Here is a 19,599-nt window from a genome sequence, read left to right as displayed (position 1 = left end):
AGCATGTATTTGCGCATCTCTAAGACTCTCTTCTCCCTCCCGCTGTGTTGGGTTGACCTGGGGCTTGGCTGTCTTGCCTTGGCCTTGAGAGGACTGAGACTGTGTTTAAGTAGAGGGAGCGGCTGAGCGAGGCAAATAAAAAACTCTTTACACACTCCAAGACGGAGCTGAGCTGGAACCTCAGGTACGCGATTGTGAAATTCCCCACGTTCCACTCCCTGCAGTCCACAACAACACAAAGAGCTGCTCGAAATCGAGGCTAAGTGTTCCTCCACAGAATGCTTGTCCTTAAGACTGTTTCGCTGTACACTGACTGCTTAGGGTCATTCTCAAAGGATTAGTCAATTGGGGCGGCACATGATCTTGTATGAGTCCCAGAATTACACGACATTGTGTTTGTTTGTAGGGCTTATTCATGCTACACATACCTGAATGACCTATGATGTCTACTGTCTGCTCCCATAGAATTGCTGCAGTGTGGTTAAGGAAGTCAATATTTGTGATCTCATAATTACTGATGAATGCAATTGCCAAGATGTAATTGTACTTAGACAGCTAGAGATAGATGGAAGGAGCAGGAAAATCACGCTCCACTACAGCATGAGGATGACTGTTTTTCCTCTGTACTTTTTTTTTCTTGCAGTCATTCCCACTGATTCATTAACTTTCTAATACACTGAAGGTAAAATATCAGATTATTGCCAACCAATGTAATATCAGATTATTACAATTCAAAACATGTTCATCATAGTGTGGCAGCATAAACCATACTACAGTCTTTACAGTTCACTCCTGTTAGACCTCTGTGGCCAGGTGGTCATAAATAGGACATAAAATGACTTCTTTGTGACTGTTTGATGGAAGTAAGAGCATCAATTGAACTACCTCTCTTTCAGTTGCCTATTTATAGCATATAAATTTGTTTTGGAAGAGATTACCTGCTTGATTTGCTCTCAGCATTCTGAGATGTTCACACTGCCTTCACATCAAGGATCAATGTAATGTATAAATTATCCACGAAACAATCTCCAATTAAGGTAATTAAAAAATTATGACAAAAAATAGTTGTTTGGGGGAAAGACAAATAGAAACTTTTCCTGCGGGTTGCATGTTAACATATTGTTTTACTCTTCACATATCATTATCAAAACTAAAACGGACGGGACAACAAATCATCGGTGTCATGCTTATTTGAACAAAACCTTCAGCAGGGGTCCTACTTTTCTTAATGTATTTCACAAGAAAAGCAGCCACCGTCTTTGATAGAGTAGTCTGGAAAATGTGTGAAAACAAGAGAAAATAAGACAATGAAACACATACCTTACCCGCTGCTATGGGCCAGGGAACACAGTGGTTACCATGGCTTAATCTGTCACTGAAGTGGACTTTAAGGGGTGACAGGGTTTTTGCAGGCTGATCTTTCTCCCAAACAGACAGCTTAGCATTTGTGTGCACAGGAAGAGCCCTTTCCAATATCTCAAATAAGCTGTGTTGGGCTGAAGAGCCAACTTAATCTCTGTCTCCTACTCTCTTGTGCCAATGGAATATGGAGGAATAAGTAATTGTATTCTAAATTAACCAAAACATTGCTAGCTTTTCAGTTTGGAAATAGTCTTTTGGACAATATTTAAAAGAAAGAAAAATCCAGTAAATTCTGCAGAAATTGATCCTTTCACTTTAAAACTTTAAAAATGACAGCAAAACCTGATGCTGATATAACTGACAATGCACAAAACCTACTTCTGTAAAGTTCAGCTTTTTCAGGTTAGAGGTTCATGGGACAACAAGTGATCAACCTGATAATTATGTGATTAAAGAGATAAATAGAAAAAAGAGTTTACATTTGTATTAAAATGTACGTGTGTATTTTGGCAGTCTTTGTAGTTGGAATCGCTTTGTTTGTGATTATTGTATGATTAATGTGCACACGCACAGTCTTCACTGGTGATAAATGAAGTTTTGAAAGTCGCATAATTAATTCACCCTTACATGCACCTTAAGCAGTAACATGAATACAGACCCAAAGGATTTAAACCAAAAAAAAAAAAGATCCATTAGCAGGTCACATACGGATGGTCACATTTACATCCCAGTAAAAAAACTGAGCACACATGCATGTCGCAGCCTCACAGACAGCAGCCGCGGGGAAAACTGATGCGTTCACATCTCACCGTGTCCCTCCCCTGAAACCCACCTTCTTTAAAGGTTTTTGCGCGTCCGTTTTGTGGGATAACATCAGAAGGGTTCGTCCCGTCGAGCCAATCAGGTCCCTCCCTACCTCAGATCGCAGCTATAATACATAGGAGTAAAGAGGCTTCTCGCATAAGTGGCTGTGGCTTCAAACTAACGTTGCGATTTCGGGGTCAGTCTTACCTCTCACATCCACGCCGCAAACCTCCGATGCGTTATCAGACTCACATTTTCCGCACCTGTCACGGTAGGGCTTGGCGCTGAGGGACACGCGTGAACTGAGGAGACGGCAAGGACATCGCCGGAGATCCGCGCAAGGAGAACGAGAAATCCTGCTAGACAGACCGCGCAGGGCGCTCTAGAACACCGCAGCGAGATTCACCGTGCGGCAAAATGCGGCTTATGACGAGAGTGCTGCTGGTGTCTCTTCTCAGTCTGTCCTTGGTGGTGTCCGGACTGGCCTGCGGTCCAGGCAGAGGCTACGGCACAAGAAGACATCGGAAGAAGCTGACACCTCTCGCCTACAAGCAGTTCATACCTAATGTCGCGGAGAAGACCTTAGGGGCCAGCGGTAGATACGAGGGCAAGATAACGCGCAATTCGGAGAGATTTAAAGAACTTATTCCAAATTACAATCCCGACATTATCTTTAAGGATGAGGAGAACACAGGCGCGGACAGACTCATGACACAGGTAATTCCTTTCCGTTCACAAATCGCACCGGTGCTTGTTTGAAGTCAGAGATTAAGAAAGTACAGTTCGTGCAAGGATTGAGAAATAGTCTTCATAATGAAGCTGTGCGAGAGAAATGCCATCAGGAGAGGACCGGCTGCTTGCCTCCTTGCTCACCCTCATTGTGGAAGGTTGGGTGAAATGTGTATGCGCTTCTCTGTTCCTATATTTGTCATCGTTGAGATACATCAGGCGCATTTTAGAAAATGTGGGTACCCTGCTTGATAAGGCACCTGATCTGAAGGGACTGTGCTGGTCATAATGTGTCAGTCTCATGACAGCTAAATATAGAACGAAATTAAGCGTACATGTTCATGGGATCGCTTAGTCAGACCGCAAGCCCACCCGCTTGCAGCGGCTGCTTATCAGGGCATGAAAATATTGACATTTCTCAAAGGATGCTCTTAAATTTGTTTCTGCTTATTAATGGGCCAGGACGGTACCACTTAGTGGCAGATTAGAATCAGACACAATGGCCTATCTGTCTTCACCCCTCTTCTTTCGATATTATGCAGGAGTTTGCTCATTTTCTGACAATTATTTTACGCCACATGCGACATAATATATAGCCTATTTGTTTTACAACTGACCGATATATAAGCAAAATCAAGCAATGTACATGCAAGCTGAAATAAGTTTTATGTGGTACACCCCAGGAGTAGACTATTACACATTATTTTAATTGCAATATGCGCTATTTTATTTATTTTTATTATTTATTTATTTTTTGTTGATAAATGGTTAGATCAGTTAGATGCGCTAAACTGTTAAACTGACTCAGATCTATTTATTATATGGTTAATGCTAGAGTTGTGTGTTGCTCAAAAATGATATAAAGTTTCATCTGTACGAGTTGTACATAACCTTTAACATTACATTTTATTCTTTATTTTTTATTGATTTCATTTTTGAAAAGAAAGGTGGGCCTCTGAAAAAGTCAGACAGCTTCGGGAATAGGCTGTCTGTCCCCAACATGGCTTTCCACTCTCGTCGCATTAGCAGGGATCATTTGAACTTCTGACCCTTTGCCAATGCAAAGGAAGAATAACATTGCTGCTTAGTAATGCATCGAAAATATATTTGCTATACAAAGCATACTGAGGAGGTCTGCATCCGTGTATTTTACAAAGTGATTACCCTGAGTATAATATTTTATTAGGTTATTTTGGACGTTCCTCTGTTGAAATGCTGTTCGGTTCAAAGTCTAAGTCATGACTGGTTGTTATCTCATGGACGAGGTTTGCTGAAGCATTTCGAATGTCAACCAAAGTGAATTTACACGCGCCGCGCAGGTGCATTATAAAGTCTCCCTTTTTCTGGTCCTTAAAAAAAAGATGAAACCCTTGTCTGGTGTGGTTTTCTCAGATGTATATCAAACTCTACTTAAGGTGAATGTGATTATAAGTGTGTGATGACCCGCGGGCACACACACTGCCATTAAAATTGAAAAGTTACCCTTGCAATCTTGTAACTTCAAATGGACGTCTCAGCTTTTCAAAGGAGTTAACGAGGTGTCCTGTTAGCAAATATTTTGGAGAAGCGCATCCGAGTGTAAGAGATGGTTTGTTGGTCGAACACGCTGTGTAGTGAATTGGACTTAACGGTGCTGCTCACGAAATTAGGCGCAAGTGCGAGGGCATCCAGGAGGCTGTTTGCTCTGACAGGTAGCTGATAAGTGTTTCCTCTAAAACAGTTCATTTTGGGAGGAGATTAGTAGCTGACTGTGACTAGGCGGCTTGTTGAACAAACCTCGTGTGGAGCACAAAGCGGCGGCACAGGGGGTTCCCGCTGCGCTTCATGGTGGCTGAACAGAATTTGGCTTGATTTGCGGCACACGACCCAATGAATTAATAAAGAGTTTAGGCTTCACGGGTCTTGAATCCCCGGCAGTTTTGCTCAGAATATGCTAGGTTGTATCTTTTGGTCCCTTGTTTGTATTTTCCTCTCTCATTCAAGTGCCACGAGTGCTGTGTGGAGCTAATAAGCAGCAGATTAAAATCACTATAGTTAAAATCACTACTTACAGGAAATAATTTTTTTTATTTTTTTTTTTTTTCCTGTTTGGATAAAGTACCAGTCTGTCATTTTCCATTCAGTCCACAGATGTGTCAGTATCTCATTAAGAAAATGATTAATGTAGCCATATATATAAGAGGATGCATCTGTGAAGCACAATACGTTTTTGGTGGTTTGATAGATGATACAGTTTGTATAATAGACATGGAGACATAATGGAGTGAACAGAAATATTATATGTTTTATTATTTACTATACTTTACATACTATACATTTTTTTAATGTATGATGAAATATAATCCAATGTGATAAGGTGTATGCCTTCAGTGCAGACATAAAAATTAGAGGGTCAAGCGAATGAGTAGAAAGTGGGGTGATAGTAGTCTGGTACAGAAATTTATGTAGATGTTATAGGCTACGGATGGTGTGTGTGTGCTTGTGAAGGGGGGAGAGAAAGAGGGAGCGAGCGAGTCAAAGCTAGGAGGGTATGTGTGTGAATTATTACAGGTATTAATTTGGCTTAGTGTCACAATTTGCAAGCATATTTTGAATAGATTTTATATAACCTCTGAAAGACCGTCGGTTAAGCAATCACATCACGTCCCTTGAGCAAACCTGTGCTGCAAGAATAATGAGTAGTTGCTTCTCCTCTTGGACGCAGTGAAAGAGTCTTTTGTGGTGTTTTATTTGACATATTGGTTAAGCGTTGGGAAGAGTTGTCCTGGAGAAGGCCAAGCATCCCAACACAAGGTCCCGGGAAAGGTTAGTGGGTGCACCACCCAAACATGGCCTGATATTCCATAGCTTGTACCTGCACCTTAGTAAGACCCACTTGCTCTAAACCTCAAGGTTATAATAATAAAAACCACAAATAACTGACTGAAACATCACTTTTCAGTATATTTTGCCTTCTAATCTCAAGTTACCATTGTATGTATTCTAGCCTTTTAAGCAGAAGAGGCCTTGATGCAGTCACACCTTTCCCTAGTTGGATCTATATGTTTTAGATCAGTGAAGCGAATGCAATAACTTATCAATTTTTCATTGAGCTCTTTGAGCAGAATAGCCTTGCATGCAAGGCTGAATTATTTCTAGTGTAAATACAGGTTTCGTATTTCATATATACAGTCAACTTATTTGTCTGGATGTATTAATTGGAATAGTTATTGTAAGTTAATGATGTCTGGAAGAGCTTTGATCCTTGAAAAGGATGTTTAGATCTGGCTGACTCTTATCATGAGATATGAACCAGTCTATCACACCCAAGTCATTAAATAAATTAAAACTCAGTTTGTTTAAGGAGATGTAAACAGCTTTCATGTAAGCTATCATTTACTATCATTCAGGATTTTTTTGGAGATTAAGAGCATTATTTATTGTGTGTTTTTTTAAATGCAAATGGCAACATGGATCAATGAATGGAAGAATTTAAAATCAGCTCTCTTCCCGTTCTCCCTCTGTCTTTCTATTAGAGATGCAAAGACAAGCTGAACTCATTGGCCATCTCTGTAATGAACCAGTGGCCGGGGGTTAAGTTGCGTGTGACAGAGGGCTGGGATGAGGACGGTCACCATTTTGAAGAATCACTCCACTACGAGGGAAGAGCTGTTGATATCACCACCTCTGATCGAGACAAGAGTAAATATGGGACACTCTCTCGGTTAGCTGTAGAAGCTGGATTTGACTGGGTCTATTATGAGTCCAAAGCCCACATCCATTGCTCTGTCAAAGCAGGTAAGATCATGGCAGGGTGATTGGAACTGCAAAATAAATAAGTGACGAGCACAATGCTTCACACTCCATTTCATGTGAAAAAAAGCTGGTTTAAAAAGATAAACTGCCCTTAAATACCGATACAGTAAAACAACAACAAATGTATTACTGGGAGTCTAAATTATAGCTGTAATCATAAAATAACTTATGGCAAAGATATTGGGCTACTAAAAATATTTCTAATTAATAAATCTAATGTGTATATTAGTTATTTTGAATAATCACCAAGTGATAGGCAAAGTCTACAAATAGTTTCAAGGCCATTCCTCAATAAGATCTTTTAAATCTTCCTCTTTACACTGAGTTAAAATGAACACAGAAAGACTTTGCAGCCAATATAATATCTGATCTTACATCGCCCCACTCTGTCTCTTTGAAGGAAGCGCTTATCAAGTCATCACAAGATCACTCACTGCATCAGAATAGGCTGCACACTGCATATGAAGACATATGAAATCAAACACGCACGCTAAAAATAAGATTAAAAAAAAAAAAAAAAAAACACGACGAAGTTTGTGACATCACTTGCGCAAATAAAACGTAGGCCTAATTCTTATCAGGAATCTTTCATTTATATATTTATTTTGTAGTGTAATAAGTTTATCATTGATCGAAGATCATTTAGCTGGAACACACAGGCATTCACCAAATCTTATAATTTAAATTCTAAACACATTTACAAATACATTACATAGCCAGGTCGAAATCTGTTTCTCAATTGTCACCATCTTATTTCATGTCCCAGAATCTTATGAGAGGATTAGACGAAAAGTCCATTCTATAGCTCTGTTTACCGACCCAAGAGATCGGAATGTGAAGAGATCCCACAAGGCCCGAATTATTGTCATTAAGCTTGACAACGGAGAGCATGATGGTTTAAAAAATGAAAGGGAAAGAAGAAGAGGGCATTGATTGACTACCGCTAGCATTTCTAATTTACATTCAAATCTACACCATTAGAGCCTTGGAAAGTGTCTGGGCTGAGTAAATAGGTAGCCTGCTTGGGGCTTTCTCATTCTATAAGTGTGAATTGTCACATAGAAGTTTCTGCACCTGAGCAAATATGAAAGAGGCGCAAGGAAAGGCAGAAGTGTCCTTTTCCAAGAGTGCTCTGCACACAAGCTGCATTAGAATGACAATGTCCGGGCTTTATTGGTTTTTAATTAGAGCAGTCCAGGCTCTTTCCTCCGTCTCACACAAAGACTTTTTTTTGGGAAAGCTTTCGATTTACAGCCTAATTCCCGTTGCCACGTTTTTCTTTTGTTTATTCAGACTTTTTTTTCTTACGTGAGGCGACTTTGGGGCTGATATAGTTTACGTGCATGTTTTTCGAGCTTTTTTTTTTTTTTACCTCGTCAGAACTCAAAGTATAGGTCTAATATTAGAGCGTAATAATGTAACTTCTTGATATGCTGCATAAAATGTTTATTCACCCATTGCTATTTATCTCGACAGAAAATTCGGTTGCTGCAAAATCTGGAGGGTGTTTCCCAGGTTCGGCTCTGGTCACGCTCAAAGACGGAGGGCAGAAGGCCGTGAAGGACCTGAACCCCGGCGACAAGGTGCTGGCGGCGGACAGCGCTGGGAACCTCGTGTACAGCGACTTCATCATGTTCACAGACCGAGACTCCGCGACGCGACGTATCTTTTACGTCATAGAAACGAAAGAACCCGTTGAAAAGATCACCCTCACCGCTGCTCATCTCCTTTTTGTCCTCGACAACTCAACGGATGATCTCCACACCATGACCGCCGCGTTTGCCAGCAGTGTCAGGGCCGGACAAAAGGTGATGGTTGTTGATGATAGCGGTCAACTTAAATCTGTCATCGTGGAACGGATATACACGGAGGAGCACCAGGGCTCGTTCGCACCAGTGACTGCTCATGGAACCATTGTGGTCGACAGAATACTGGCGTCCTGTTACGCCGTAATAGAGGACCACGGTCTCGCGCATTTGGCCTTCGCGCCCGTCAGGCTCTATTATGACGTGTCATCAGTCCTGTTCCCCAAAAACTTCATCAGTCAGTCCAGTGCGACTTTACAACAGGAGGGAGTCCACTGGTACTCCAAGCTCCTCTATCAAATGGGAACGTGGGTTTTGGACAGCCACATGCTTCATCCTTTGGGGATGTCAGTAAACTCAAGCTGAAAACCTTCATATGGAAATTAAGCAAGAGAAATCACACTAATGTAGGATATAAGACAATGTTAGAACAAGAGAGAAAGAGAGAGCGAGAGTGAGAGAGAAAGAGACAAAGGCCCCGAGCGGAGTTGGGATATTTATTACAATGACTTTTAAAAAAAAATGTCATTTTCAAAGAATAAATGGAGCCTTAAAAGTTTTCTTTGCATAATTTATTCTCGCGTGAACTCAGGCTGGTGGCACACAAACGGATTCGAATGATCATCCAGCGGTGCAGAATCTATTTTTGTATATCTCATGTAAACAGGAAAAAAAGAAAAAAAAGAAAAAACGATAATGTAAGAAAAAAGAAAGAAACTTTCATGACAGGCTGTAACATTCTGTGCATATGTGCAAATGACTGTTATATTTTAGGGGCAAGCAAACGCCGTGGGGCTCCAGAAATTATATTTTTATACACAGAATTGTACATTAGATTTTGACCGATCGTTACCTAATCACTTTTCGTTATTTGAAATAGTGTAAGATACGAGAATATATTTTAATTTAAATAGGTGCAGAGTCTTTGCAGTCTTGTGCTGTTATCTCTTTTAGAATTCTCTATTATTTTGTCATTGCTTTGGTTGTCAGAGTGGGACAGACATATTGTTCACTCTTCTCTGGTTTCATTGTTTCTTGTATTTCTTTAAGAAAATACGAAATGCACATTCTGACAATTCAGTAACGATAATAGTCCCACAGTAAAGAACAAAGATTTTCGTTAAACCAATTAATAAGTAACTACTGTACATTTACTAAAATGTATTTTTCTTTTCATATTTTGTAATAGGTAAATAGTTTTATAGAAATAAAATGCAGCTGATGCACAGTTTGGATAGCATATGATTGAGTGGCCATACCAGTTAACCTACCTTTCATTGAGGCAAGGTGTCAGGAAATGTATAGAATTTATTATTTATATGTTTATTATAAATGAATGAGATAAAGAAAATATTCAAACTGCTCGTTGCTATGTTTTTGTTTCATGAATATTCTTTGATGATGCACAAATTAAACATCATGTCCAATCATTTTAATAATCAGACGATTTCAAATTATTGTTGTTATTATATTGATATTATTAATGCTCATAAATATTTCATTGTTATTGCTGTTGCTTAAGTCCCCTTTCGGCGGCAGTTTATTAAAATATTAACTGGACTAATCATGTTCATTGCTGTCACGTTTAACACATAGCACATAAAACGACAGCTTAGGTTGTCCTAATGCAGATAATTAAATATAAAATATTTTATTGTTACAATAAAATAGCCTACGTTTTCTGATAGAGTTGACCAAAGGTGCATAATAGGTTCCCAGTTTCCCCCCCAGATAAATCGGATTATTCAGTTTGCATAAAGCTCGAGTGGGAGAAACAAGAAGTCCATTCAAACCAACGTGTGGAAATGCGAAATGAAGTTAAATCGTACTGTTGAAAGCGGCTATCGGTGAGACGCGAAAAAGTCTTTGATCTGGATTTTGTATGCTTGCGAAAAGTTGTGGTCCCATGTTAAATATGAAGAGGATAGTCCTTAGCATAAACATTTGGAAATCTCTCACGCAGATTAAAAAGGCCACTGTTTGTGTGCTTTAAACGTCCCAACGCATTTACCGGAAATAACCTTGCATATTAGATCATGTCGAGGTCTTTAGTGTGGCTTTTACTCACCGCCATGAGTTATGTCAAAAATATGTGACGGGATCAAATAGGCTACATTAAACTATTAGACTATACATTTGACGATTAAACACATTAACACACTCTTCCGGTCTTCATGTAATAGTTTTTTTTATTTTTTATAGTTAATCGCAGGAATGAAACAGGTGGTGCACCAGGTGCAATGAGAGGAAGTGAGGAAGCCATCCACTTCAAATCTAATACTCAATGCATAAGTCTAACTCGTTTAACCCAAACTCTAAGGATCTCTGTGATGTTTCCTTTGGTTAAGTCTGAGATGTGATATGCGACTTCTACATTCTAGCAAGGAAAAGAGCCTAATAATGAGCCCCAAACCCATTTACACGATCAGACAGTATAGACATGCGAAATGACAAAAGCTGATCACATCCACAGCAGAGTGGAATAGTGCTTTGTAAAGCTGAATGGTCAAATGTCCTCAAATTCAAAATGGTAAAACTTTCGCAAGCACCTCCCACATCATGATATCATTCTCTCTGCTGAACAATATTATCAATGAGAGGAACAGGCACAGAGCCAATGTGAGCTCAGCTGATAAACTTGGTATTGAGAATAGTACTGAAGTTTGAAGTGAATGTTCTTGCCTGACTGATGTGCAAATTCAGACTGCACTTTCTAAAAGGATCAGAAAATATGAAAGATGGCTACAGGTTAGTGTCTTCACCATCTCTGTGTTGCACCACCAACAAAGAACTAATTATACAACTATATTCTCTTTCTTTTTTTTGTAATTTTTTTATGATGAATGTGTGCATGTGTGCGCATGGACACTTTGAAGGGTGTTAACTAGTGAGTGAATGGAAGTTTGAGCTTTTGAACTCTGTTGCAACACGAATAGAAATTCCACTACCAATTCTTAAGAAGACTTCATTGTGCTGCAGGTTTTGCTGCTTTTTAGAGCTGTTGGTGAGGCTCACTCTCAGCCCTGACCTTGAGCATTTACACAGACACAAAAGCGACTGGGCGAAAGCATTCCTCGGAGCAGGTAAATAAAACCAACTAATCCTTCAGAGGGGCCTTGTGTCTGCCGAGAGAGCAACTGTTTCAACAAACGCTTGCTGGCAATTGCAAACAAAAATGGACTGGCAACTGTTGTGAGGTGTGAATGAAATAAAGGTTGCCTATCGTTAAATTCCAATCACTCATTTTAATTGCACAAATATTTGCCCAAGTGACAATCACTTTTCCAAAAGTAGTTTCCAGAGAAGTTAAAACACCTAGGCTTCAGGAGAGACTATGGCTTGTGACAGTTTGGCGCGGACCACACTGCTTATTGTGGCATAATATTACTTTCTGTAAGAAAACAATCTGTAAGATGGTGATATTTCTGTAGGCTCAAACAGCGAGAGGCTTACTTAATACTCTCAGAAGGCAGATGCAAGACTACTATCAAAAGCCATTCATTTATCACCCAATAACAATAACGTAGGCAACACAGAAGGTAAAATCCAAGAAAAGGATTTATTTCAAGTAATTATTCATAAGTACAGTCAAGGCATATTATTGGTTTCTATTTGACAAGCTCCATAAAAGGTTACTAAACAAACACCATTTATATTCTTCAGAATTCAACATGTAGGACAGTCTGGTGTACACTTTTCAAATACATCTCATTAATACAAGACTGAAGGACAACAAAATGGTGATCAAAGCAGCATAAATCACTTCCCCCATACAATAATGATTTCCAAGTAATGTTTTCTTTTCATCCAAAAACACAAAACGTGTGTACAGCTGGCAAGAGTGTACAGATCATTCTTGGGCTTTGTGCAAGTTTTTGAACTTTGGAACTCAGTAGGGTGTGGTCCCAGAGACGCAAAACTTCCACGGACGTGGGCTAATACAGAAAGGAAATCCAGACGCAAGGTCCCCCTGCTTTAATACAGAAGGATTATGTTCACACAACACCACAGTGAGATCAACAACAGCCTTCCCATCAAGCTTCAGCCCCAGATGAAAAGTGGAGTGAGAGAAAGAGAAGGAGAATGAAAAATTTAAGTTAAAGAGAGAGAGTGAGAAAGAGAAAGATATCTGGTACCACATAAACTGAAGAGCACCTGTTGAGAAATTAAGACAAGTTAGCATCATCTGGACGCAGCTCTACTGTAGACAGACAACATTATTTAGAACTGAAACCAAAAGGAGGGTTTTTCATATTAGTTTAATATTTCTATTTTTCTTTTGTTACGCATAATTTTGGATTTGCAGAGGTTTTCAAAAGCAATGTTCCTTTCATGGAGCGAGGACCTTCACTCAAATGATTTTAAGAAGGAATTCGATCTAAACGTATTTTCATTGTAATAACGATTAAGATTTTACTGCTTGATGAACGGTTGTTATTTTTCTCACACTATCACCAAGGCAGAAAAGTCAACACCAGAGTCTATACAGAACATGTTTACAGTATATGCTGCTGGTTCTCAATCAGCATATTTTGGAGGTCTCCTTTATTTGACGCACACAGTTCAGCTGCAGCTGGATGTCGGTATACACGCTCTACCTTCAATCATTACACTAAAGCTGACTAACAAGGCTCAAATCTAGCAAAAAGGCACAAAAACTAAAGCAGTTAAAGGGATAGTTCACATGAAAATGAAAATTCTGTCATTTATTCCCCCTTAAGTTGTTCCAAACCTGTTTAAATTTAAATTTAAGATATTTGGAAGAATGTTTGTAACCAAGTAGATCTCACCTCCCATTGACTACCATAGTAGGAAAATAAAAATACTATGGTAGTAAATGAGGGGGCGAGATCTCCTTGGTTACAAACATTCTTCCAAATATCTTCCTTTGTGTACAGCAGAACAAAGAAATTTAAACAGGTTTGGATCAACTTGAGGGGGAGTAAATGACAGAATTTTCATTTTTGGGTGAACTATCCCTTTAAAAGTTTACTTCTAAACCATCAGCCTGATCGTACAGCCAAACTAAAATGAATTCAGCATCAGATCAACAGAGCGCTAAACAAGACTAAATTCAAAATCAATCTGCCAGTTTTATGGCATCGTCCTGTCCAGTGCAATAGCTAGCTAGTGTGAAAACACATGACATTCTCAAAACACAATCTCTTCAGGTCACACTCATTTTAAACTACATATGTTGTGTTCATATTGTGAAGAATCTTTCAATCGTGCCACAGAATGACTCCAACACAAATGTTTATAACCATTATACAGAATGTCAGCCATAAAGCATTATCAGTATTACTACAAGCAATGTCAAATACCAAAAAAACAATAAAATAAAATAAAAATGACAAAAACTTTCCTTTTTATAGAGCTGCAACATAAATTGTCCTACAGTAACAATTCCTTTTGAAAACCAATGCCATCTTAGAATGTGTAAAGGGGCTACAGAGCATTTGTTTTATGAAAAACCCTCTTTTCTGTGCTCCTGGAAGCTCTGTCCTGGAAAAGAGAAAAAAATGGTTTAATTACAAGTGACAAATAATCATACCGCTGCCAACGGGAAGCAGTGTGTCGTATTTGACAGATAAAACCGTGAGTAAAAACATGCCATATCGCTGGTCTTAGAGCTGACTACCATTATAAGAAATGCAAGTAATCTAATGCCTGGTTTCACAGACAAGGCTTAAGCCAAGTCTCAGACTAAAATGCATGTTTGAGCTGTCTTAATTGAAAGCAACTTGCACTGACATATCTTAAAATATGGCAGTGCCATTGTTTTGTCTAAGGCACATTTATAAAAGCTACTCAAGTGTTCCAATTGAACTAAAACCTACTCCTGGCTTAATCTAAGCCCCGTCTGTGAAACCAAGCCTAGATGCCCTAATCTTGAATCAATAGGCCATCCTGGTATTTCTATAAACTGGCCAATTGTTCAACTGCAGCAGGATCCATGTGAAAAAATAAAAATAAAATAAAATAAATACTAATAAAATAAAAACATGGGGAGTGTGCCAGCCACTTGCGATTGACAGAAATAAGAAACAAAATATAAAACAAAAACATATTTTAAAAAAAGAGAGAGTAAACTTTAACCTACTAATTTTGACACAAAATACCATTATTTAGGACTATATAGCTTGGCTAAAATCGCTGCCAAAAATATATCAATAAATAAATCTCTTAAACTTAAAATTGTCACATGTGTGATTACAGTTTGAAAAGGGACATTTTCCCCTAGTTGATCTACACTTACAATGAAGTTACTAAAAGGTTCAATATGAATCCATTTTTCTTTCTTATAAGACAGTTTATAAATATGTCTTATAAGATTTATAATCAGAAACATATAAAGAAATGTTTCTCAGTCTAGTTAAAACCTTTTAAATCCATAGGATTCACTCTTTCATATAAAGACATTCAAATCAATAAATAAACAGATCTGTGCCCTATACCAATTTTAAACAGAGCATGTCTACAAAACTCAAAGTTAACAAAAATGAAATAAATTTAAAAATCTTATTCAAAAGGATCCATATGTTTTCGATTTTATAACATTATTTACAATCTTACCCATCATATGTATTTATGGGATTCCTGGAAACTCACAATGCAAATTATTAATACAAACATATAGACAAAGAGGGCACTGGGATTAATCATGCCCAACTATTATATTATAAATTACAAATGCATTTTAAAGCAAGTGGGTGCTGAAGGGTAGCAGCTTTACAAATGAACCTGATAGACAATGGCCCAAAGTCTTGGACACAGTGAGAGCAGTAGCACCATAACACACAAAACACCTCAGATGTTTCAATTCACCGGACTTCAGATAAATTGTTGAACCTTAATTAGAAACAAAATCTTTTCCCCTAAAATCAATTTCTACATTTGGCAACAGAAACATTCGGGAAGATGGAGGAAATTAGGAAAGCGGGTATGTTGTGTTCAGAATAATATTACACATCTTTTAGGATGCAAGAGGGAATCTTCAAACACAAAACAACATCAGACAACAGTTAATGGTGATAAAGACAGTTGGCTTCACATACCCGTATTTACATGGTATATATGTGACCATCTTTTATTTTTCATCTTTAAAATATCCTCAAATAATAAGCTCTAAGTCTGCAATAACAAAATTGTTGTAAAATGACCAAGGGATACTTTTTTTATGTTGATATATAAAAAACTGAGAAAAGAAATTCACCTGTCACATACAAGTAGGTATTTTTCTAACATGGAAAGATTTCAAGATGAGAAAACAACAGACTTGACAGATTCATACACATTTTTTTTTTTTTCATTATATACAAGAAAGTGACCACCGATAATAGTTGCCCCCAAATCCTATGAAATTGTAGACCTGGATGAGTTAATAACTACAGACATTTATTTTATATTATTATTTACTAAAATGGCTCAAACATAACAGGGATTTTGTTATACTGTTATATTATCTAAAACAGATATTTTAGATAGTATAACAAGATTGTTTTTGCTACATACGTAGCTTATAATGGGTTTAAATTAACAATCAATCAAAATATGAACAATATAACGCACTAGACCAAAGAGCAGTTCTGGGGCCATATTGTGACAAGTTTAGTTTAAGCTGTACAAATTAGACTTTACCAAGCACTATACTTAAACAGTACTGATGGACTAGTATTATAATTATTGTTATTCATACAAATAATAATGACAATGACATCATAATTTCGGATGTGAAATACTCATGATCGAAGCTATAAAAACCAGGGATAATAACGTATTCACTGGAGACTGACAATACATGAGAATTTTTGCCAAAAAAACTCCATCTTTCAAAAATCTAAGTCTTCATGGGTAACAACATACAAAATAAATTGGAAAATAAAGTAGAAAATGAAGATGAAGGGTTTTGGAAGAGTACCCGACAGCTGATGTTGACCAATCCCTATCCATAACTTCTCAATTCAGCCAGTAACCTGTATTCCCCAGTCTGACCAACTTCAAAACAATTAACTGAGCCGAAGTTATATCCATACAACCATTAGAAATAGTTCATAATATCTCCCTTCACAAAGCAATGACCTCAAGTTGTTTTTGTGAACACAATTCACGAGAGATTCCAGTGCTCTAGAGCAGAGGTTCTCAAACCTGTCCTGAAGTACCACCAGCCCTGCACATTTTGTATGTCTCCCTATATCTGACACCAATTTCAGGTCTTGAAGTCTCTACTAATGAGCTCACGAGTTGAATCAGGTGTGATAGATGAGGGAGACATATAAAATGTGCAGGGCTGGTGGTACTTCACGGCAGATTTGACAACCATTGCTCTAGAGTCTAGACAACCCACAGCGTCATCAAAACCTGCAATAAAATCCTAACAAATCATCACACGGGCATCGATTCAGTCATCCTCTTCCACACACACACACACACAATATGTGCTAAACTCTGAGGAATGAAAACTGAACACATTAAAAGGAGCATTACTTTCTGAATGCCTTTAATACTTTCTTAGGAGCCACTTCTAACAACAATTAAAAGAATCTAAATATGCAACTCCAGCACCAAAACTTAAAATCTAAGTATAAAAGCCATTTGTCGTCAAATAGTTTGTCAGCCATCTTCAGGTCACAAAGACACACGTCATGAACCACCACTCCAGCTCTGCAGAACAAAACTCAACTACAATACAATTATAATAGTGAAAGGGACAAAGAATAAACTTAAGATCATAAATAGTCATGGACAAAAGCACAAAAAAAAGGCACATTAGCAATCTCACAGTGGCTTCCAAAAATATTCAACCAGAAAAAACCTCAACCCAAAAATGCCCTTAAGTTCCTTAACAGCACCTCTGATGTCCACAACATGCCCTGAGCGACGGCCCAACACAAAGAGCTCTGCTGCCCTCTACAGGTGAAAAAACAACTGCAGCATGCAGAACATTTCTTCAGTGAGGCCAAAGCACTCATTTAACACTTAGTTCAAGTCAATGACTGAGGAAATTTAAAAAAAATCAAGAATTCCTAATTGACCAAAAAACAGCCACTGAAAAGAATTGTTCTAAAGATCTGTCTTAAGAGCTACAGGATGGGAGCAACTATTATCAAGTGTCATAAAAATGACTTGGTTTCATACCTCTGTCTCTTTTCACCTGCTGGTTTAGACCACTACTGATTTCCTTATATAAATGAATGTACAGAAACGAGAGCAAGACTTCATGCCATTCAAGTCATTCACAACATGAGTTCTAATGCTGTGCCATATCCAGCAGGACACAGCTAGTGTTTGGCTCTTTGTTTCGGATTCTTTCATGCATGTGGCTTGAGTTTGTTGACAGTACTTTCCACAGTGCTTCCAAAGCTTTAGCCTCCTGATTGTGCGTCCGTCTTTCAGAAAAAGACGTGCTCTTCTTGTTCACTTCTCTTGTCTTCTCTTCTGTTGAACTGACTTGTTCCTCAGCCATCAATAATGGAAACATCGATGTGAGACAAATCTATCATGTGCCTATGTAATCAAGGGAACATGTGATTGAAATGAGACACTCACACTTAAAGGCAAGCCAATCTGAGGCATCTCCATCAAAACATGACAGTCAGTAGAGTTATAGTTGAGCTCTTGTTCTTTGTTACACAGTTATGATGAGTAATACTTGCTGAATGCTCCATTTCGGCACATTTCATTTGCCCTTCAGCTACACAAACCATTAGGCTACAACTCTGATCTGCTTCAGCAAATAACACCAACATATTAATGTAAGTTTTGGTCTAAAGCTGTAGTACAATTTTCTTTTTTCACTTCCCAGTAGAAAAGGCCTATTCACACCACATGTGAAGAGACTTATAAGATTCAATAGTTCATAATAGCGTTTAGACCAGGGGTCTCCAAACTCAAATCCTGGAGGGCCACTGTACTGCAGAGTTTACCTACAATTCGCCTCAACACACCTGCCTGGAAGTTTCTAGTATGCCTATAGGGTACATTTACACGACAACGAGGTACTAAAAATTAGTTTTTTCTTTGTACTAGGGATGTGCAATGATTAATCGCGATTAATCGTTTGCAAAATAAAAGTCTGTGTTTAAATAATATATGTGTATGTTCTGTGTATAATAATTATGTATATATAAATACACACACATACATGTATAAATGTAAGAAATATATGCATGTTTAAATAAATACATATATTTTTTATATTACATATAAATATAAATATTTTATATATAAATCTAACATTTTTCTTAAATATATACATGTATGTGTCTGTATTTATATATACATAATTATTATACACAGAACACACACATATATTACGTAAACACAGACTTTTATTTTGCAAACGATTAATCGCGATTAATCGTTGCACATCCCTACTTTGTACAGATGACAATGTTATCAAAACTATCCCCGCTCACACGGATCCATGCAAACGACTAAAAACGTTGTATTACGCATGCCAGACAAGTAGTTGGCGATGTCACTTTGTTAAGAAAGACTACACGCCTGTGCATATACGCATTCTTTTACAGAGCACTCGCCTCACACATGCCTATCCACCATATTTTTACAGTTCACTGCACTCTGATATTCTTCTCATTATTTCCCTATAGCAGCTAATAAATTTTAAGTCTTGCACTTTCACAGAAAAACACCTTATTTCCCCATTGAAAAATAAGGTGGATAATACATATGTGCATGCCGTCACCGTATTCACAGATTTGCATTTTTGCAGTTCACACAAAAATGATAACGGTATCCTTTTCAAAAACTTCCACTTTTTTTCAAAAGTTTGGTTTTCAGGCCACTAAAACGCCATTGTCATGTAAATGAACGGACAAAACGCATAAGTTTTCAATTTTTAGTTAAAAACGGTGTCATGTAAACAGCCCCTAAGACATTGATTAGCTAGTTCAGGTGTGTTTAATTTTGCAGTTGGAGCTGAACTCTGCGGGACAGTGGTCCTCCAGGAGCAGGATCGGATAAACCTGATTTAGACACTTTTGTCAAGTTTTTAGGACTATTAACGTGAACCAGATATGAAAAGATCCACAGAAATCTAATTCGCAAAAGACATTTATAATCTATATTAGCTCTTTTTTAT

General features: G+C 38.0%; 2 protein-coding genes across 3 annotated transcripts in view; one reads left to right on the top strand and one right to left on the bottom strand.

Moving 5' to 3' along the window:
* shha (sonic hedgehog signaling molecule a) overlaps positions 1-9,857 on the top strand; it is a 29,837-nt gene extending 19,980 nt beyond the window's left edge. Inside the window, exons 1-3 of one of the 2 annotated variants that reach the window (XM_048184784.1) lie at positions 2,091-2,883; positions 6,411-6,672; positions 8,167-9,857. In XM_048184784.1, the coding sequence (XP_048040741.1) occupies positions 2,584-2,883; positions 6,411-6,672; positions 8,167-8,861 (1,257 nt within the window). In that variant the 5' untranslated portion in view covers positions 2,091-2,583 and the 3' untranslated portion in view covers positions 8,862-9,857. Of the gene's footprint in view, positions 1-2,090; positions 2,884-6,410; positions 6,673-8,166 lie in introns of those variants that run through there. The other variant, XM_048184785.1, reaches the window with a different exon arrangement.
* Positions 9,858-14,498: 4,641 nt separating this feature from the next.
* The window catches only part of rbm33a (RNA binding motif protein 33a), a 59,985-nt gene continuing 54,884 nt past the window's right edge, over positions 14,499-19,599 (bottom strand). The window contains 1 exon segment of the mRNA XM_048184781.1: positions 14,499-18,002. Coding sequence (XP_048040738.1) covers positions 17,954-18,002 — 49 coding nt within the window. The 3' untranslated portion in view covers positions 14,499-17,953.

Source organism: Megalobrama amblycephala, linkage group LG3 (assembly GCF_018812025.1).
Source record: "Megalobrama amblycephala isolate DHTTF-2021 linkage group LG3, ASM1881202v1, whole genome shotgun sequence".
NCBI lineage: Eukaryota > Metazoa > Chordata > Actinopteri > Cypriniformes > Xenocyprididae > Megalobrama > Megalobrama amblycephala.
Note: the sequence above shows the minus strand (reverse complement) of the source record. Positions and strands in the feature narration are given on the sequence as shown.